Raw genomic sequence first — 22,904 nt, forward strand, 5'->3', positions numbered from 1 at the left:
TGTTTTAAACCTTTGAAAATATCCATGATAGTCTTTTTTTCACATTTGTATTTTACTTCATGTTTACAAGTCATTTGATGGGACGTGGCGTACCCCTGAGATTGCTACCAGGGGTGTTTCCATTTCTAGTTGTACCTGTGTTGGTCGTCATTTTTTCTACTTTGCAATGGTGACTTTTGACAAAACATTCATAACGTTAATAAACACTACTTCTAATAACTTTACAATACACCCCACCAAGACAGTTTCTCGAAACTGCGTCATAAGTAGGATAAACAGTGTGAACTTAATTGTCGAGCTGGAAAAAAAATAGGAAACGGGATATAAAGCCAGTAAATGCAAAACAGGAACAAGCCTGTACCGTATAATAGCGCACTGTAGTAATTATGCTGATTTGTGGCGTGTATATTTTGCAGATTTTTAGTAAATGGGACAGTAACATTTCTTTATAGCAAACAATGACCAAGTCTGACAATGATGTGGATACTGGCTGATTCTAAGGAAAGGGTTTTTTCTTTTAATGTTGCAGTAAGATTGAGTTCATTAATCTCTACACAAGCTTTGGATTGAACCATTTTTAGTAGACACATTTTGTAGTTGGATAACTTCAGGTTTTCTCTGCACTGTATTGAGACCTCTATTCTTTAGTTATGGCACAGTGCTTGGCATATGCTAATTTAAGTCCCCTTTTCTTAAAACTAAAACTGAGAATAAAGCTAATTATGTCAGCATGTACCATATGTATGGATATGCATTGTGTGGGCACAATGTACTCTTTCCCGGCTTTAAAATGTGCAGGTTTATTGTGTGAGGCACAAAGGTGGCATAATTTTGACAAAGTGCTTTTGTTTGGCGCTCATTATATTTTTGTTTGCAGGTGCCTTTTTAAAAGAGCATTCTTTAATTCTTTCAGGAAGAGCTGTTTTCCCCTCTTCTACAAAGTATTAGCCAGACAGAAAAGCCACTGATCCTTGCCATTGTTGCTCATTCTCTGAGGGACGTTTTCCAACGGTCATTGTTTAAATGGTTGTCAAGGGGAATAAAGTGAAACTTAATAAACAATGCAGTAACTGGTTTATCTTACTGTGTGTGGGGGGGAAAGCTTTTTCTGCTGGAGGGATTTGCATTTAAGTAGTGGCCTTTTATATTGGGGTTAGCACTCTGGCAGTTTTAAAGAAGACCAAATATTCTTAATCTGGTCCTTCTCCCAAGTGATTTTATTCTCTGTGGTTTAAAGACCATTTAACTGTGCATTTAAGATACTTGAAATGAACTATACCTTTCTCTTTTTCAAATTGACAAAGAAAGAAACAGTGAAATCATCTATATAAAATCACCTAAGGGAATTGGAACATTTGGCTTTTGTGAAAGGTTGACCTTTAAATCCCAGGTTGCTTTTTCATTTGAAAACTGCCCAATTTAGGATGTGAAACCAGAGGGCCTGGATATATAGCCTGTGAAGGGGACAGGACAGGAGGAAGCACAAAGGCCCTGGCCTGACCGCTTTGACAGCTTATGAGCAACAGGTTTCCTCTGTGTTGGGAGCAGGAAGGTGACGATGTGAAAGACTCTAAACATGGAGTCAACTCGGAGTAATTAAATTCGTTGGGCGCTACTCAGAGTTTGCTTTATTGACTGCCAGTGGTGAATTTTCTGTTTTTGTTTTGTTGTTTTTGGAATTTTGTGGTGGTATTTTAAAATTTGCTGAAAGTAACATTCGCTGCTTCAGTAAGCATTGCTTGGAACACACCTAATAGATACATTCCAGACTTTACCGGAACAATACTGAGTTACAGCATGTTTTACATCATTTTTTTAAATGCAGTAATCAGTGTATCCGCCTGTCACATATTGCCCTAGCTGTTTATCCGCCATGGTCTCTAGCACAGTGAGATTGAGTGTGAGTTGGAGAGAACCAGAACCAGGCTTGGATACCGAAGATCGAGTCGAAAGTGCTGACAGCCAGGCGAGGAGCCGGAGTTTGTTTATTATTGAACAGAGAAGATTAGTTCAGAGATTGTAGATGCCAGCAAAGTTTTCATACACTGTTCTGTATGAACTCTGTGCGCTGTCATTGCTGGTAATGCCACGTAAGCTGGTGGTCACGATCTCCTGCCCTTGACTCAGCAGCGAATGCACGCACCCACATGGAAGAAGGCTTCCCTATCACAAGCATTAATACCCTGTATCTTTCTAAACAAGGGGTTTTTATAAAATCTAAATCTCAACCTGTGACCTACAGTGATATGGTTCCTAAGTTGGGTTCATGTGACTTTGGTTTCTGGATGATAAAGTCCTTTTGAGAAACTGGCTTCGTGTTTGGTACACAGCTGTACTGTGTTCTTTTAGCAGTGCCATCAGAAATAGGTTTCCTAGAAGAATACCGACTGGTTTGCATCAATAATAAGTGATCCATTGAGAACACTTTTTGTATGGAAAAGCATGGAGCGAAACGTACTATAATGTTGCATTGAGAGAACTTCATTCATGAGGCTGTAAATTCAGGCTGTAAATAGGGCACGAATGAGAATAATCCTTTATTGAATGCTTAATTTAGGCAGCAAGAAAGAATTGTTTAAAACCTCAGTAATCATTCCTGTATTTACATTGTTTAATATGTGTACTTACAACAGCATTACGTGTATATGATCGAAAAATTGTACTTTTCTAAATAAATGTTCTAAATGTATGGCGTTCCTTTAGTAACATAACTACAGTGTAACTGAAAGTTAACATGCCTGTATTGTGTACGCAGTTACGAGAACCTAAAAATGTGTAATATAGGCATGTGTATGTGTTTTTTGTTTTTTTTTTTGGATGAAATTATGCATTATTACATTATACTTTGTTGATATATAAATTATTCTTCATATTATTTCACAAAGTATCCTCACTGCATGGCAGACAGTGTGAAGCTCTTCACGAAGTTTGGACTATTTTCATGTGGATGACTAGAAAAGGAAAAGTGGCTGACTAAGATGCTGAGAACCAGCAGTCATGTGCCTCAGAGCCCCGTGTGAAAGTCGCCAAAGCATGTGTGGTCTCGCAACATTGTGGTCCAGTACATTTTTTCACATAGCTTGACTTTGCCCTGATATTCAGTGGATAACCCTGCAGATGACAGCTCAGTTGTCTTAGTTCACAGGTGTCTTTTGTCATAGAAAGCTGTATGCAGTTCTACCACCCCCCAGGCATGTTAGGAATATAAAATCAGAAAGAGTGAATTTTCTCTCCAAGGCCATTGTTCTTGTTGCTGCCCACTCACCAGAAATATTAGTTGGCTCTTCTTTCCCTGTCCTTTTTCTCTGTAAGCTTAAACCAGACCTCAATTTAATAAATTATTTTTGTGAGCGCGAGAGCAAATATGAGGCATGTGAATGATCGTGCAGCTGGACTGTGGAGAATGGGCAGTGATTTATAGGAAAGAGTGAATTACAAAACCTTTATTCCAGGCCAAAAAAAAAATAAAAAAATCAACAGCTTGACTGAGCCCAAATAACTGACTTTTCATACCTTTTCATTGGACACAAAGACCTAATCCTTACACTACTTGAGCCACCGATGTAGGCAGTGACTGAGACCACCACGGAATGTGTCAGTCCCTCCTCGCCACACACAAAACACATTGACTGCGGCTTTATGAAGTGAAAACGCTGAAGAAAGGGAAAATGTGAAGGAGGTGTCCACAGTCATTTCTCTAAAAGAATAGCTACGGCATCTGGGTATGTCGAAACAAAGGGGCCTGAAGACAGGGACTTAAAAGAGTGGAACTGCCTTCCCTTGTTTCAGTACACTGACCCTTGCATTTTATTTTGCGACCATGTCAGGGAAAGTGTGTAGAAAAATTCCAGCAATAATGCTTCACAGCATCTTTTGTCATTTTGTTATTCCAGTGGCGGCTGTTCCTTCAAAACTCCGCACACAGCCGCTGAATTGAGAAGAAAGGGAGGCTGCTGACACTCTGTCTCGGAGGATCTTTAATTGTCAGAGATATGTTTATGTTGGATTATGGAACAACAGTTCCTATCGGCATACAACACAAATATTGCAATTTTGTTCAATTTTCTAATTTTATTTGGACATCAAAGTGCAGATTAGTATCGCTTGCAAAATAAAGCAGTTAGGCAGCTGAAATCTGAATGAAGTATGGGTACAACAGCATGCCTGGCTCTGCTAAACCACCAAATCGCATGCCTACAGTAGCCTTCTATTCTTGCTGGAAAGCAATTAGAGGTAATGCTTTATTTAAACTGTTTATATACACAGGCATTTTTTTCACTTTCATGTGCATCAGGCTGTAGATTTGGGAGGTTGTTTATTGTAATTGACCTCATCTGTATGTAGGGTTGGTGGGGCAAGGCTTTCTGATATTCTGACATGATAACTGGCAGACCAGGCAAATTGATCACATCAAACAAGAGCATGGCGACGCTAAATCACCAGGGACTTGGTACGGCTCAGCTAAAAAATAAATTGTCCTGCCTGGCTTGTTTTCCTCAAATGAACTATATTTCAATTACAAAACAGAAACATACAACTAAATGTTACCTGCAAGACAAATGTGTACAAGTGGCTATTTCCATCCTACTACTGTGAAGTTTGAACATTTGACAGTTTTGAATTAGAGCCAGTGCCATGTCCATGTGCTATATAAGTTGTAACCATAGCTGCAAGATGTATTGGACCTTGCTGTGCTGTTTCCTTTCCTCCCAGATCACTTGCAATAACTTTTTGGTGTCTTCGTTCTTTGCGGTGATTTTAGTTTAAGCTGGTGTGGATATAAAAAATAGAACTTTTAAAATAAATCCTCCTGGGTTGATAGAAATGTCATGTCTGGTACCTAAAATGATGTTGCACATGTACCAAAAAAAAAGTAATCTTTTCAAACCTGTATGATCTTGCAATCAAGGGATGCAGTTTCAGAAGTATTTACATGTTACTTACAGTATCTACTAGTATGTTCTGTAGCAGCCAGTCGCTAAAGTAACTAGCATATTGCAGAGTAGCATTTCAATCATGCTTCTCTGGTTTAATGTCTGTGGAGGGATAGCAGTATTTGCGGTTCTACTTTAATTTACCTGGGGTCAAGATGTATCCAGTCATACCTGTGTGTACCAGGAGCTGCCAAATGAGACTGACAGTAGAATTCTGCCCAGCCCCCTGTGGGTACTTTTTACCTTTGCATCATTATGGAATCTCTAATTCTAGTAGTTTCAGCTTGATGGTTTACACTACACCACAGTGGTAGCAGAAATACAGTCGGAATACCCATTGTCTCTGCTGTAAATTAAATCTGAGTTGTTTTTCATTAGACAAAATATTGAAAGTAATCATGGCTAAACATGTGGTTATCCACATAAGATCTGTAATTAAGGTGCTAAATTGATGTGTGCTGTGTGGACTGAAACCAGTGCAAGTTACATGGCTGGTTATGCCTGATTCTTTGCTGTCTAGGTCGCATCATTTTCTCATATATAAATGATATGTACTTGAACATTTTTTATTTAAATCTGCATTCTACAATACTCATTTGGAACAGTTTCTGAAATTCCTAGTACTAATGACAGTTTTAGGACTTTTATTTCGTTCACTCAGTGTAAACTGAACCACTATATTCCTTTCTCTGCATGCTCTAGAGCTGTGCGATTCTTTGTGAGATCATTCTGTCTTGCACAATCCCTTGTCAAGCTTTCACCTGAGCATGCTGTCCTCCTCTTGTACAGTGCATGTTTTCCCGATGGTCATTAACATAGGAAGCGAGCTGCTAGCACAATGAAGTGTGGCTGGACAGTGGCTCAGGCTGAGACCCAGGCAGTAGAGAAAGAATTGTGCTACCAAAGTAGGACACAAGGGAGTGAAATTTAGCATTGGCCTTGTACTGTACTAGCTGTGTCAGGGGTCTGTAATGAAAAGTGGCTAGTCATTTTGCAATTACAAAGGTGTATCTGTTTTTTTTTAATGTAATGTTAAATCACACTGCATCAAACAGTGATTGCTAGTAAGGAAATGGGGATGTCCCACAGTTGGCAGTTCCATACTAGTAAGAACTCGCTGATTCGAGGCCTGGGGAGAAAGCTGAAACCACAAAGTGTAGAAAAGACTTATAGTGGTTTGAGGAGTGCCAGTCCTTATGTGAAAATTAAAATATGTAGCTACTAGTTTCAAGCCATTCTCTTTGGGAACATTTAGTTCTCTACTGCCTGGTTTTAAAGAGCCGTCCTAATTTTAAAAATCTTCTTATTAACATAATTTAATTTGCCTTTCTAATTGATCTATACCACTTGGCTCTATTATTCAGATTAACAGAATAATTTATTGTTAGGCAATACAGCAGGTGTCCCACAACTTGTTGGATGCCTGTGTATTTTTGTTTCATTCCATTAAAATGTTAAACTATAGTTACTGTTAAAAATTCATACCATGAGGCTCCCAAGTGGCGCATCCAGTAAAGGCGCTCTGCGTGAGTGCAGGATGTGCTCTATAGCCTGGACGTCGCCGGTTCGAGTCTGGGCTATTCTACAGCCGACCGTGGACGGGAGTTCCCAGGAGGCGGCGCTCAATTGGCTGAGGGTTTAGGTTGGCCAGGGTGTCCTCAGCTCACCTGTTGTCTGCCTTGGCGCCTGCGGGCTTGCCTGTTAGCTGCCTGGGAGCTGCGTTGTCTTCCGATGCTGAAGCTCCTGGGTGGCTGCATGGTGAATCCACAGTGTGCAAAGAAGCTGTCTGCTGGCTTCGGAAGGCAGTGTGTGTTTGTCGTCGCCTCTTCCAAATAAGCGGAGAGGTGGTAGCGGTGACCTGAGCCTAAATAATAATTGGCCATTTAAAGATGGGAGAAAATAAAAATAATTGGCAATGACTAAATTAAAAAAAAAATAAATAAAAATAAATTCATACCATGCTTCAATAGCATAGCAAATATGAAATTATCGGGCCAACCATTAGATGTCCTTAAAACAAAAAACTAAAAAGTGCTGGTTAGAAAGGAGAGAGTTGTATTGTTGCATGCATAAAAAAAAATGTTTAATTCTCAAAATCCTTCAGGATTAAGTACCTATTGCAGCCCTACCTTTTATTGTATTGTCAAAAGCCTTAGAGTACCTTAAGCTTTACCCACAACAACTACTGTATGTATGATTGACAAAGATTGTTGTAACTGAGCTTTTCTCCACAGGCCAGATTACAGAAGAGTAAAAACAACATTGACAACTGACTGATATATTATATATTCATGCTTCTGTAATGCCTTGCTTAATATAGTTTATTACTTAGAGTAGAATGCTCAAAAAGAGTTAATGAATCTTTAAGGACACAACCTCATTTGAGTCACAAATGACCAGGTTTACTTCTCTGCATAGTCAAACACCTTGCAGCGCAACTTCAGACTAAAATAAATAGAGGAAATTTGCTGTGTGTGTGTCATATAAAATAATATGCTTCTGCAGCTGTGAAGTCTCCATCATTATTCCTCCACAGAGTAGGGATAGCTGTGTGAGCTTCAGTACAGTAACCCGCAATCATCCAATCCTGACCTGGTGTTGTCAGCCTTTTAGGAGGTCAGTGAGCTCTGGGAGTGAACAGCTACTGCATTAACCCCCCTCCTCCGCTTGTCCTTTGGATCATGCTTTTTAAAGAGATAATAAACTGGGAACACATGTTTTATTTTCCTTCCACAGATCTTCCTGCAGATTGTGGGTGTGATAGCCGTGGCTGTGTCTGTAATCCCTTGGATTATAATCCCGCTCATTCCCCTCTTGATCATCTTCATAATCCTACAACGGTATTTCCTGCAGACCTCTCGAGATGTCAAGCGCTTGGAAGCCACCAGTAGGTTTTAAGAAGCTCCTTCTTTTTTTATTTTTTTTTAAATAAGCATGACATACTAATAGCGATGAACTGAAATCAATGTTTATAAATCAAAGGCATTCTTAATTACAAGACATAGTAAGTAGTCCTCCGACAGTGCACCAGTTCAGCATGGCTAAATTACAGTGGATATCCAGTTATAAATCCACCCTCCCTGACTTACTCTGTAACCATAGGCACAGACCATTAATTAATGTATATAAACTGCATCTTGAGATTTTAAAGGTGTACTTAACCTTTTTAATTATGGTCTTTTCATTCACCTGTCCTGACAACAGGGTTGTACGCTTGCACATAACAGATTGTTCTCTCCTGTAGATAGTTCAAGAAACAAGGTGTATCATTTTATTTTGTTTTATTCACTTGTGGAAGAGTACAGTCCCTTGTTCGCCCACTACACACATGTAAATGTGCTGTCTACAAAATGTGATCGTTTCAAATTTTCATACTCTCTTTTGTATGCATGTTTAAGTTAAATACCTTTACACATTTAGCCCATACTGCATGTGATAATGAGACACATTCTGAGACACATTGCAATCTGTATCTGAACCTCTTTTTATCTCTAACTTTAAACTTGGAACACATGGCTTATTCAAACAACTGTTTTAACATAGCTGTAAGGTTCATTGAGAAAATACAATGTTGAAACAGCTGTTTTGAAGAAGATGTTGAATAGTCAACCAGTTTGTTTTAAGCAATTTAATATTGTGTACATTTAAAAGTTATGACGGGTCGTTTACTTTTACCCCAGTAATTATGTTTTATTCACAAATTTTCCCGCTGGCTTTTCTACTGTATTAAATGCCCAATTTAAATGTCTCCTGCTATCAAGCCAATCGCCTCAGCGCCTAGCCTTTTACTAGGTGATCTGGGGAACCCGTACCGCACTTTTAGATCAAATGAATAATTTGATTCTTTAATCTTGTGAAAAAATGGAAAGACATAAGCATCATGAAAATGAAGATTCCTGAAAGTTTTTATTTATTTTTTTAGCTCGAAGTCCTGTCTTCTCCCACCTGTCTTCGTCTCTCCAAGGGCTGTGGACCATTCGTGCCTTTAAAGCAGAACAAAGATTTCAAAGAGAATTTGATGACCATCAAGATCTCCATTCAGGTTAGCGTACTAATGTCTTAGGAAGGTAGCTTCATCAACCCTCGAGCAAGATCCAAGACATACATGGCAAGGTCATCATTCCTTTTCTTGTGTCTGTCTTGAAATAGTCATTATATTTTAGTCAAATAGTCATTTCTCAATACACCAGTAATACAAACTGTATTAAAAAGTAAAAGTTAGTTGTAGTTTCCAAGGATCTTCTTAATCTGGGCCATTGTTGCCCCTAATTGATTAACACTATATATTCACAACAATTTGCCTGAATGTTATTAAACTTTGAATGGACGTTTGCTGCATAAAGTGAAGTCCTGGTGGCCACACAGTACTGACACCTTACTGATTGGGGTATTAAAGGAAAGTCCTGTTTTTTTGGTTTAGTGAACACCCCCTGTAAGGGGCGCTTGTATGAATTTGCAAAAACCGATGCTTTCAGAGATTGGCTTCATGCACAACTACATTCTATGATGAATCATTTCATTATGTTTACATTTTTGTTCTCCCCCCAGAGTCCTGGTTTTTGTTTTTAACCACATCACGGTGGTTTGCTCTTCGACTAGATGGCCTTTGTGCAATTTTTGTCACAGCAACTGCCTTTGGATCTCTTCTCCTCGCGAATGGTAAGAAATGTGATTTGCTTTGCTAATGCACTTCCAGATTTGGATCAGATAGTCCCCTGAACTGGATGTTCTTCCCATTTAAGCTTGGTGCCATAGTAATATAACCACCAGGTTATGTTTCAAACAAATTTGAACAAATATTAAACTTGTCACTAAACTTGAAGTGATGTGTAATAAAAGCTGTACAGTAGCATTTGTAAGGAATAGAGCATAACCCTGCATCTAGTATTTATTTTCACCAAATCTGCCATAACAATGATATCAAAGTATGTCAATCCCACCATTGCAGTTTCCACTTACTGTGCTTAATATTGCCATCACAATATTTTCTGAGGAGCCTCTTGAGTGGCGCATCCAGTAAAGGAGCACCGCGTGGAGTGCAGGATATGCCCTATAGCCTGGAGATCACAGGTTCGAATCCAGGCTATGTCATTGCCGACCAGGACCGGAGTTCCCAGAGGTTGGATCACAATTGACAGAGCGCCACCCGGGCAGGGAGGGCTTAGGTCGGCAGGACAGTCCACGGTTCACTGCACACCAGCGACCCCTGTGGCTGATAGTGTGCCTGCGGGTCTGCAGTGGAGCCATTTAGATCTATCTTGTCCTCCAGCACTACAGGTCTGATGGTTTCATTGTGGATCTGCAGTGCGAAAAAAGACGGCTAGTCAGTGACACGTTTCGCCACCGTTCACCAAGGGGTTTGCAGCGGTGAACTGAGATTAATAAAACGGGGGTAAAATCATCGACTTTTTTTTTTTTAAGGGCAAAAAAGATTATATATATATATATATATATATATATATATATATATATATATATATATATATATATATATATATATATATATATATTGACTAGAATCTTATAAATTTCTACACATAGTAACAAAAGGAGTAGATGTGGTGGAATCACCCACAAGCAAGGCTAGGCTATCTAAAGAAAATTAAGTAATGGGTTATCAAGTTTTATAGGACACCCCTGAAAAATTCTGTTTCCCCTCTAAACTGCAATGGAACTTTCTCATCCCCTAAAATAAAGTTCGTACATAGACATGGCTCCAGTGTACTTTCATCACTACCAATCTAAAATGGCCCAGTGGAGTACAGTTTGTATTCCAGTGGTAAAACACTCTGACAAACGATGTGTTAAGGTTCTCAAAAGGCAGATCCACTATCATAATCAGAAACAAGACAAAAAAGTAACATTTTTGAAAAATGAAATTGTGCAAGGTAGTTTTAGGTCTTCTCGAGCAAATGACCTCCTTCGAAGCAGAGTCCTTTTTCTTTTTCCTCGTTGTACAGGACTGGAGGCAGGTGATGTTGGTCTGGCCCTTTCCTACGCTGTCACTCTGATGGGAATGTTCCAGTGGGGTGTCCGACAAAGTGCAGAAGTTGAGAATCAGGTAATTCATTGTGGCAGAGCAAAGCTCTGTCTTTTTTAAATTGGCAGGGATGGGGTTAATTTCCCCTACCTGCCTGGGTTTATTATATTCAGGTGGCTGGGGTTGATTAGTTGATTAGGTTAATTAACGATCAATCAGTGCCTAGCCACCTGACATAAAAGGAGGCCTCTGCTTCTCATTTGGGAGAGGGAGCTGAGGAAGCAGGTTGGTGTTTTGTTTGTATGTTTGAAAGTTTGAATCCAATGAAGGCATTGCACAGCCTGGAAATTGTTATTTTTGCTTTTTGTCTTGCTTTATTTGTGTTTAAATCCCTTTATTTTGGCCCTTGTGCCCTTTCATGTTTGTGTTTATTTATAATAAGTTATTTTTTTGAACTACAGACTGTCTCTGGGCCTCTATCCACTCGCCAGCCTGCCACATTCATCCTATCATGAAACCAAAAAAAAAAGCAAGCAAACAAAATTCTATCTGAATAAAACTTGACAAACTTTGTCCAGTCGTTACGAAAGTACACCTGGTTTTATTGAGAATCGGGTAAGAAAGTTTGTTTGCACAGCATATAGACATTATTGCGGACCATGATTTCTGACTGAAAACAATACATGTTTGACTTGGTAAGGAGTACATGGCTACAGAGCCCTGATGCAGAGTCTCAGTGCTGTGCTGTAGCATGCTAATGTTTGCTCTGGTTGACAGTTTCATTCACAGGTTTTTGTTCAAAGCAGCCATACCTTCAACCACAAATCAAGCAGTGCTTCCATTTTCATAGCCCCAGTTTTTTTTATTGACAGATTGTGTCGAGTTATTACAGGCAGTCACGGTAGCTCACTGTTCTCATAATTAAGACACACTCACTAGTTGTAAAAGATCCAATTTTACTATAAACGTTGAAATTCTAAACACCAATTGACCTCAATTCTGAATTTCCACCGTGTATAGCATGGGACTTTGAAAATGTCTGTGACTACAAAATGCAATCAGCTGCTGATTGGTGCACATATGCTAGCTGTTCTGGAAGTCCAATGTAAATTCCAAATGGTAATGTTCTTTTGCATATGATGAATATAAAGTTGTTTCTTGTAGGTTTATGTTCACAGGATTTGCATTTTAAACTTTTGTAGAAGATTAAGATGCAACACTAATTATATACAACCACCTTCAGATGACGTCAGTGGAGCGGGTCCTGGATTACACTGAGCTGGAGAACGAGGCCCCCTGGGTGACAGAGTGCCGGCCTCCCCCAGACTGGCCAAGGCACGGAGTGATTGTCTTCGAGGATGTGAATTTTGCTTACAGCCGTGACGGGCCGCGTGTTCTTAAGAACGTGAATGCAGTGTTCAGATCCAAAGAGAAGGTTGGTATACTACATAAGTTTCTACTAAACTGACCTCTGTTAAAAAGTAAAACCAATATTTATTTTAAATATACAGTATTTATTTCCAGACCCAGTATCCTAACATTCATGCAGCTATCTTTTCCAAAAAGCATATGTGTACTTCTACAGATACATACAGCTACAGCGTTAGTATAATTGAATAAAGCATGTTTTTAACACTGCAATTTTTAAAAACCAATACATTCTTCTTCAGTTTGTAGTGGGTTTTTTTTTTTTTTTCAATCTAACTAATTGTAGGTCATTAACAAGTACATTATCAGGTGTTTTCAGTAGATTAAGGCACTTCTATGAATACAAATAAATAAAAATGAATGAACATATAACTGCTAATTAGCATGCTCATTAATGTATTCCAAACACCAAAATGCAGTGCATAAGCAAGGAATGATTTTAATGCTCTGATACGCAACAAAAAAAACAAAACACTTTATTGTGGTTTGGAGCAACCATACATAAGTATATAAATACGTTTTGTCATCTAGTGCATTCATCAGTGATCCATTTATAAATAACTTATTACTCATATTCTAGTTTTTTTTTTTTTTTTTTAAAGGTATAAACGTATATGCACAATGTGTGTCCTTAAAGAAAAAAAAAAGTGGGCTGGCCTGAATATACCACATTTACTGTGTAAGCAGCTCTGAGGCCACATTTTCTTTTGAAAAATGAATGAATGATAATTGATTCTGCATTGGATGGTCTGGAAATGAAAAGGGCAGCTCTCAAGTGGCCTTCAGAAGACAGTCACAGCATTTAAGAAGTGCGTTCCTTTGAAGCTGTAGACCTGTAGGTTTGTGTATGTGCTGACAGCTCATTGCAAACGTAAGTGGAACAAGCACCTGTCACTCATCACCCTTTGTAGCAAAGTCAAACACACATACCTGAGAATCACTGAAAACAGAGGGGAATGTGGGCCTTCGTTTGCTGTGGAGATAGAGAGATTATCAGGGCAATGCTTTGTTTTACTACCACAACAATAGACTTCTAATTAATCTGTTTGTCTATCAGAAATGTGTCGCTGCGCCATGTTTATCCTTCACTGAATGACACATGCATACTTTATTTTATTGGGCTCATTTTTGGAAAGGTGTTTATGTGCATGTACTGTATATACACTTGTAGTCAAAACTTTATATACCCCAATGAAAATTTTATAATTCCTAGAAATTTCTCAAACAAACAATTATAGGATCAGTCTTTAGGAGCAAGTTTTGCTTTTGTGGATGAGGAAAAAAGTTACAAGAAATGTCTACAATTATTTATTTCAGCAATTTTTTTGCAAAAGTGTTCATACACTGACCAGGAAAATGAAATGAATAGCTAGTTGAGGCACCTTTTAGCAATAATAACCTCTTTTAAACAATTAGGATATTTGTCAATGAGCTTTTGGCATGATTCTTTAGTGATTTTTGACCATTCTTCAACGCAAAATTGTTCCAGTTCATTAAAATTCCGAGGACTTCTCTTGTGCACAGCCTTCTTCATACCAAACATTTGAAGAGGCCATTCCAGAACCTTCATTTCCTCCTTTAACCATCCTGAAGTAGGTTGTGATGTGTGCTTTGGATCGTTCTCGTGTTGGAATGTCCAGTTGCGCTGTTGGTTCTTTTTCTTTTTTTTATCAATTTTTCCATGTATTGGAACTAAATTTCCTGTGCAATTAGAGGAAAAACAGCCCCACAGAAGGACATTTCCACCTCCATGCTTGACAGTTGGTATGGTTTTCTTTTCTTTGTACGCCTCACCAGACTTTCCCCAAACGCAAAGACAATCAGCGTGACCAAATAGCTCTTTTTTTTTTTCATCACTCCACAAAACCTTTGACCAGAACTCATATCATCTTTGTTTTTTTTGCAGTGTTGTAGAACTAATGTGTTTTTTTGCTAATTTGTGCTCGGTTTAATTATTATTATTTATTTTTTTGCCATTGTAGGTTCTTTTGTTGTCGTTTCTTTGTTTTGTAGTTTATTATAGGACACATTTTGCTGGTGCTGATGTCTGTATTTGTTATACCAAACAGTAAAATGTATTTCCTCTCCTACAACTTCACAGCTATAAATTGTGATAAAGCTGGGTGTGGGCATTCGTACCTAAAGTTATGAGAATCTAGCTCATGGCCTCTGATTGGCTTGGTTGTTGAATTCTATGGGAACCACTTGCTAGGGTTTGAATATATGCATGGACATATGTTGGTATGAGATGGTAATCCCAACTATCAGTACTTGCATCATCTTGTACTGGCACTTAACTGCTCCACACTTCCCTGTATTCTACTACTGCTGTCAAGCATAATTAGATTTCTGAATTTTGTACTTCACTCTTAAGTTACCGTATTCATGTTTTTTGTAATTTGCTCTTATTTGAAATTGTCCTTATCCATTTATTATACTTACTACTTGCTCTTAATGGAATTTACTCGCATAACCAAATATTTGTAAGTTTAGCTCTGTTGGCCGTAATCGCTCTCAAACGTAATTATTTACTGTAAATTTTATTCTCATTTGAACTTGCTTTTATTTGATTTTATTGTATTCTCTAACTGCTATGATCTGTAATGTTGATCTGTATTAACTTGGCTTCTGGCCTAATGTCTCCTGTATCGATGTCCTGTTAACTCACTATGAATACAGAGGCACATCATGTATCATGATATTTGGTACGCAGTTTTATACTAGGATTTTCTCGGTTAAGTTTCATTGTCAGTTTTGCCCAGTACAAATATCTGTCCATGCCACATTGTTTGAACCTCTTGCTGTATAAATACAGATTATATTTGGTTCTCAAATAAAATCCATTACAGGTGCTCTCCATTACAAATAACCCGTTTCCCTGACGTTATTTTAATCACTAGCTAGATCAGTGAAACAGACTGCTTTGTTTTTGTCTTGTAGGTTGGTATAGTTGGAAGGACGGGTGCTGGGAAAAGTTCTCTCATCTCTGCCCTGTTTCGGCTGGCTGAACCTGACGGCAGTATTCGAATTGACGGAGTTTTGACCTCTGAACTTGGACTTCATGATCTTCGTACGAAAATGTCAATCATACCTCAGGTAGAGTACCCCGCTGGCGAGAAACAATGTGGGGGTGTTGTTAGAGCAGGTCTGCCCATTTGAACAACTGGAATCCAGAAAGAAAAGGTTGTTTGCATTTCACCGATATCGCACAGTGTCATATGAGTGGCCAAGGTTACCAATGAAGTAAATCACAAGGATTGTACATGTTAAGCACCGTGACAAGGGGGGAAACTTTTGGTTTTAGTTCTCACAGATTACCTGGCTTCAAAATTACAATGTACATCAACATTTTGTTAAACACAGAAGCTGAAGGAAGTAGCAATTGCCTGAAATGTAAGAGTTTTTGTGCTTTTGTACTATGCTTGTCAGAGGGTCGTGGGCAACCGTGCCATGAGAAGGGCTTCACCTGTGAGAGGAAAGGCAATTCAATGCAGGGAGTCTGGTATTCTGTTTCCAACAAAGCAACACAACTGGATTGCAGCCCAGTGCAGGCTCTGCTTTGTTTCTACACACTGAACATCAAGGCACAGTACCGTTACTCTCTCAAGCTGGTAACCTTTGAGTCTGTGAAGAGGACTTTTTACATGGACTTAAATTTGTGCGCTTTATGCAAGTAAAATGTGCTTTTTCTACTGCAAACAGATGATGATCAATTCATTTAGGAGGTGCAGGCTTTAAAAAGGTGTGTGTGTTTGGGGGGGGGCATTATAATAAGAGTTGAGGTTGTTTCTGCCTTATGAAATGTGGTACAGTATTAAGAAAATATCACCCTTTGGAAATATTTTTTGGTAAGTTCAGGGGATGAACTCTTGCACTTTGTAAAATAGCTGGTGACCAAGATATTTTGTGAAACATTTTAAAGTACTGTAAATCTTCTCTGATCTTATTGCTGTAGCAAGTGTTCAGTGTTTCCGAAGGCTTTGGGGATTTCTGAGTTCATGAAGGTCTTCACTACAGCCCTGATGGGTTTCTGGTATCAGTTTTATCGCATATAAGGTTTCTCTTCTATAAAGAAGCACTTGTTTTTTGCTACTCAGTGATTTTACAAAGGTGTGTCTGTTTTGTTTTATTTATTTATTTATTTGTCTCTACACTTTCTGGATTAATTTCAGTTTTCAAGAAATAATGTATTAATTACCAATGTATTCATATAATTTAAACAAAGAGCTGGGTTCCACCGATTTGGCACTTTGTCCTGTTTTAAGAGTGAGAAATGATACTCGCAGTAAATATTGCTTTTTACTGTCATCTCGTTGAGATGAAACATCTGCTTTCAAAGTGTAAATTTAATGTATTGTAAGCACACCTTGAATCTTGCATAAGCACCATTTTTTTTGTTTGTTTTTTGCTGTGGTAGTTTGCAAATCAAGAAGCCTCTTTTACAAGACTTGTATTAAATCAGAAAACAAACACATCCTGGTGCTGCAGACATATCAAGACACTACACTTTGTCTATATAACATATGCACAAGAAGACACTGCATAGTGGTGATTTTACCAGTCATTCGATACCAGTTCTGCCAGGATTATTGTTTTTGATTTTGTTCACTCAGACCAGTCTGTGTCATGTCAGGTCCCATTGTTTAAGACATTTTTTTCTCCCACTAGAGTTTCACTTCCCCACCCTGTCACCTGCGCCGTCAAGAGAGTGAGCATGTTCTCAAGGCACTATCCTGTAGAAAAGTCTACATGCGATATAGGCCCTGTGTATTGTACTGTGGCTTCGGAGACTCAATCTAGTATTATGATAAAATCTGTAATGGTATATGGTAAAACTAAATCCATTTCAGGTTCTATTCAATGTGCAGAAATGACATCAACATATACATGAACTGGGTAGCAAAGAGTAGGCTTAGTCTGAACAATTACACAATCACCCCTGAGAAAGCTTCATGGTAGACTCGCTTGTTCCAGGTTTACCTGGAATCCTCGTTAAAATGAACACTGGATTTGAACTGGTTAAATAGCATGGCAGGTTGGCAAATTCATTATGCTTTGAGCCCCCCAAAAAAATCAGTCTGTTTTGAAAACAAATATGTACAAACAGTAGTTTGTTCACATGGCTAACCTGATGGCATTGGCAGTCAGGGAGGTCATACAGGAATTCTATGTATGGCAGTTTGCAAATGAAGAAGCTGATTGTTCCATCGAAGACTTCTCAATCTGAAAGTTGTATTTTAATTGTTTGACTGTTTTCTTAGGTGAGTTTACTTGACTACAAACCACATATCCAGCTGCTGCGTTTAGCTGCAGGACATAAACAGGCCATTAATTCCCTGTTAATGTTTTATCAAACACCCATAATAACCATTTAAAGTATTGTAAATATTGCTGTTCGCCAAGGTAGCAGGCAATAGATATGTTTACTTTAGGTGCTACAATTGCAAAACAATGAGCAATTAAGATAGCATGCATGGAAAGACAGTCATATTTTGTTACTCCTTTTAAGCAACTTCCTGTATTTTTCCATATGTAAAATATTTGGCAGACTTGCCAATTTAAATTGAAGTCACATAGCTTTATTGTTTACAACCGGTCGACCTAGATTTACAGCAGCGAGTATGGCATGTTGGAACACTGTTGGCTGTTTAACGTGCAGGCGGGTGTGTGCAGACTGCGGTAAAAGAAAGTATTTTATTTGCTCTTCAAGGGCATTCAATTGCTGGACCTTGATAAAAATATAGACGTTATTAAGAATCTGTAACTAGAGATGTGATGCAAGGAATGCAAATCTAGAGAACCAATTTATTCAAAATATAAATTTATGTAGCGGTGCCTTTATGTAAATGTTTTATAACACACATATTTACATGCTACATGTAACTGGGGCATTTTTAATTTGTATATCTAGTTTATGCTTGAGTGAGAAAACATTTCAAAGATATGATTCCTCCTGGAATGGTGATCAGGTATAATCCCATCACCTCCAGAATATGGTATATAACCCTTTAGCCATCACATGTGATCTCTTGTGATTTTTAAGGGTTTTGCTTTTTATTCAACTTGCCTAGTTTCATCTGAATACTAAGTGGTGAATGACGGTGAGATGCTTTGATATAGAATGTTGCATACTGTCTGCTTGCAGCTGTATTCCACTTGTCCGTGCCATTTCACATCGCCCTTGGGATGCTATTGTGCTTAATACCCCTTCTTTTCTCCAGGACCCTGTGTTATTTACTGGCACCATGAGGAAGAACCTTGATCCATTTAACGAGCACACTGATGAGGACCTGTGGAATGCACTCGAAGAGGTACTGGAGGAATGCAATCTGTGTTTATATTGTCGCTTCACACTCCCAAGTGTTTTTACAGAAGGCTGCTGAGGAGGAGGGGGGGAGGGGGGACAAGGCCATAATTAATTCTGTTTGCTGTTAAGCACCAGAAACTGAAGAGAGATCCTGTTAGGGCTGCTTTGTGCTATGCCGAAGTGAAGCTGTAAGGGATGTGTTGAATGTACTCAAGAGACAAACAATAAGAAGGGGAACACAGGTGATTGCTGCCCTCAGAGTTTGTTCATGATCTTTGGCCATTTGCAGTTGATCTCTGTATTGGAGAGGTTTAGTGGCCCTGGTCTTCATGGTGTGTATACAAATGGGATAGCAAAGGCTGATATGGTTCATAACAAGGTGTCTAACCATATGGTCCCATTCACAAAGCTTTAACTTGTGTGTGTCATTTAAAGTTTAATACCTTTCTAGTTTGCAATTCATGAGCAGTCCTGGTGTCGACCTCTTTACCCAGGGCTTTATAAAATGTTTAAAGTTCAACAGAATCCAGTCATACTCTGTTAAAGGAATGTTCCTTGTTATGGTTTTTTTTTATGTTTTGTAATCCTGTTGGTCAGTCAGATGGGACATTGCATGCTGATTTCTGTTTTTTAGAGACTGGTTGATTAACTCGTTGTCCTAGCTCACGGTCCCTCGATTTTGAATAGAGGGAATGTAGAAAGAGAGATGAATGATCCTGGTGTGTTGATACCTGTAGATAAATGGTAATTGTATTCCTTGTACAGGTGCAACTGAAGGGGGTAGTGGAAGAATTGCCAAATAAGATAGAGACACAGCTGGCTGAATCTGGGTCAAATTTTAGTGTTGGCCAGAGACAGCTAGTGTGCCTTGCCAGGGCAATCCTCAGGAAAACACGTATACTGATAATCGATGAAGCGACAGCGAATGTGGACCCAAGGTAATGTGCTCAACATGCATGCAACTGCTGACCTGGACATGGGGCCTACGCAGTGCTGGAAATTCCCCTGTTCTGACGTGGACTGTTCATTTACTAGACCCTCAAACTGACTCTAACCATAACATTCCATTTCAATTATGGCACAGCTTGCTTTTTCAGCTTTTAAAATGTACCAAATGCTCAAACTTACAACAAGTGTTACAAAGATGGTTTTGGAAATGTTATGCAGTGATGTCATTAGTCTTTTATTTTTTTGTGATTTTACGTAATTTGTTCTAGTCTTCTGGCTTGGCAAACCATACTTTCTGTACACAGTGATGTGAAACTCATGCCTGCACAGCTATAGTATGCGACACATTAGCCAGAGTGACAGAAGCTAACGCATATCAAAGTACAGGAATACAGATATGTTTTAAATGTTCTCTGTTTGGCTGTGTATGGTTGATTTGTCACTTTGTTATTCTTTTTTAAATTAAGATATGCAAGGTGTAAATTGAAAAATGTGACCCACGATTGACTAAAATTTCTTTCTTTTCTACAGAACAGACGAGTTAATTCAAAAGACGATTCGCGAAAAGTTTGAGGAATGTACAGTACTTACCATTGCACACAGACTTAACACTATTATTGACAGTGATAGAATACTGGTAAGTGTTAAATATTTTTTCTTCATACATATATGTGTGTTTTTGGTTTATTTATGCTAGACTTTTGTGACATGGTATTTATAATTGACATAGCTGTGTTCTCTGATTCTTTCAGTCAAGTCCCTTAAGGACTACACTGGAAGTGAGCGACGCGAGCAAATATTGTGTCTACGTCAAAAGCGAATATTTTAGCAGAAACTGACTCTGTCCTTAACACTCGCTATTCTCCCACCCAGTGCTTCAGCTGTGTCTGTCTCTTGGCAATTTTTCCACGACCCCCTTCAGTTGCATCCGTTCACAACACCACTCACGTAGCACATAGACTACAGAACAAGAAAGCAAAGCCAACACACACCAGAGAGAAGGTGAAGTCGCCACACACCCAGGAGAGAGAGAAATGACAGGCAAAGTCAGCCACACACCCAGGAGAGAGGTCCCGCTGACAGGGGGAAGAGGTAAAACGCACACAATCACGCTCGCAGTAATACAACTCAGTACACCCCTGACGCCCACAAAACCAATTCACAAACAACTATTTACATAATTTCCCCTTCTTGTCTACCCTCTCCCACAATCCCAACAGTCCATACTGCATTAAACCTGTTGCAGGATGGGCTTATCCTGGAACTAGGGGTTGGGGCAGAGGTTGTGACTGACCCTTGGGCTGTGTCTGGAAACAGGGCTGAAGCTCGTCCTGGATATGGTTTTGTGAATGGGTTGGGAACTGACTTTGCTTTGATTGGTCTGCGGGAAAAATAGAACCCATTTATATTCGTCTGGAATAGCTCTCTTCATCCGGACTGGCTGCTTGCATCACTAACACTCTGTGCAGACGCACCCATACGTTCCAGTCTCTTCCAAATTATTCGCTCGCTTCCAGTGTAGATCCACCTTGACGGGTGTAGTTCAGTACATACAGATGTGATGGACTTATCCCCCATTACAGCCACAGTAAATTCAATTAGAAACAGGAGGGCTGTTTTAAACTTTTTGTAAATGTACTTGTTAGTGGCAGTGCTATTTGTTGCACTGTACACGGCAACTAAAAACACAAATATTGCCACATACTATACTTCCATTGTCCCCATAATTATATAGTGATATACAGGTCGAAAAGCAAACAAACAGTAATTGGTAGATAGGGACCTACCTACAGACATTATATAACCACCTAAGCATGATAATGATTGAGCGCAGCATGAGAGAACATGTGAATACACACTGCAGTGTTTTGTGGTCTGCCAGCAGGCCACTGATTTTACCCACATTTCAGTTAAATTGCTTTGTCATCCAAAAAAGTATGTGTTCATTGTTCTGAGTTGTTCGGAGTCTTGTGAAAGGCTTTGAATCCCATTGCCAGTCCGCTGCTGGGAATGACTTTGAGCTCTTTGGAAGTTCATTCTGTCCTAGAAGAAACCCATACGCCGTAAACACCTTCCTCCTGTCAGTCTAGAATGGACATTGCCAAGTACTTTTTAATGTGTAATATAGAAACAGATTTATAGACGTATTCAATTTCAACTACTACGGCTATATTTAGTGTAATACAGCAAAGGGATGGCTTGTGTGGTTTTTTTTTAAAGTATTTTACATTAAAGCTAACTAATAGATGTCTGAAGTAGCAGTTATGATAATCAAGATAGAGTTGAGAGCAACAACAAACTTTTGCTTATACATGCTTGTACTGATTACAGGTTTTAGATGCAGGAAGAATACATGAATATGATGAGCCCTATGTTCTTCTGCAAAATAATGACAGCATATTCTATAAGATGGTTCAGCAGACTGGCAAGGCTGAAGCAGCAGCTCTTATTGAGACAGCCAAACAGGTAAGGCATCACACAGGCTATCATTACTTGGAAGTCTTGCTTAGCCACTCACTTTTTTTCATTGCACAGCATTTTCACTGTAGCTCTCAATACCTTAGTTCTCTTTTTTGCACAACCCAGTGTTTAAACATGATGTTTAAAGTGTTATGAAGCCAAAATAAATCTTGTGAAGCAAGGGTGCCTGCTGTAGCTACAGAGGGGCACTGCCTACTGTAAACCACCTTTTTGCACATGCCATACACGAGCTAATTTTGTCCTTAGTGTTAACATGATGCTACTAAGTGTACAATATACCACATACTCTATTACTTACATTACTTGTCGTATTGTTAATTTCTTAAAATAGATTTTTAAAGGTGTACAGGGGTTTCTTGGTGTATCTTATACAAAAATATTCTATAGAGGTATTTCAAACTATTTTTTCCTGGGTGTACCTGTAGGTGTAGTTGGGTTTTTGCTTTATTTGTAGCAAATAGAGCTGCGCAAACCAATTATTCAGTCTTTTGGCTAAGATCTCCACAGGCAAGTGTCAGTAGGGTTGATTGAGGTGATTTATCGTTCCAAGTGAAACTGGTGAAGAAACAGCTGCTTGGATTTGTGTGGCTGTTCACAGAATCTAAAGAAAGCAGCAATCATCACAAATCCAGGCAGCTGTTTATTTAATAGAAAGGGATCTGGTTAAGAAGTAGAGCATGGCCAAACAGCCAGCCAGACTTTTACCTTGTGTGCCGAAGCAAGATAGTCATTGTTCAATTAAAAAAAAAAAAAAAAAAAAGTTATCTGCTGTTCGGTGAATACAATAAATCTTAAACAAAAACAGTAAAGGAAATGCCGTGTGTGC

At 38.9% G+C, this 22,904-nt stretch overlaps 1 protein-coding gene across 2 annotated transcripts in view; it reads left to right on the forward strand.

The window, feature by feature from the left end:
* The window catches only part of abcc4 (ATP-binding cassette, sub-family C (CFTR/MRP), member 4), a 68,349-nt gene that overhangs the window by 37,703 nt on the left and 7,742 nt on the right, over positions 1-22,904 (forward strand). For both annotated transcript variants that reach the window (XM_041259680.1, XM_041259682.1), the window contains 10 exons: positions 7,671-7,821; positions 8,857-8,976; positions 9,483-9,593; positions 10,895-10,995; positions 12,158-12,349; positions 15,283-15,438; positions 18,564-18,653; positions 19,415-19,587; positions 20,129-20,234; positions 21,929-22,063. In XM_041259680.1, the coding sequence (XP_041115614.1) occupies positions 7,671-7,821; positions 8,857-8,976; positions 9,483-9,593; positions 10,895-10,995; positions 12,158-12,349; positions 15,283-15,438; positions 18,564-18,653; positions 19,415-19,587; positions 20,129-20,234; positions 21,929-22,063 (1,335 nt within the window). The remainder of the gene's footprint in view (positions 1-7,670; positions 7,822-8,856; positions 8,977-9,482; positions 9,594-10,894; positions 10,996-12,157; positions 12,350-15,282; positions 15,439-18,563; positions 18,654-19,414; positions 19,588-20,128; positions 20,235-21,928; positions 22,064-22,904) is intronic.

The sequence above is a fragment of the Polyodon spathula genome, chromosome 9 (genome assembly GCF_017654505.1).
Source record: "Polyodon spathula isolate WHYD16114869_AA chromosome 9, ASM1765450v1, whole genome shotgun sequence".
Taxonomy (NCBI): domain Eukaryota; kingdom Metazoa; phylum Chordata; class Actinopteri; order Acipenseriformes; family Polyodontidae; genus Polyodon; species Polyodon spathula.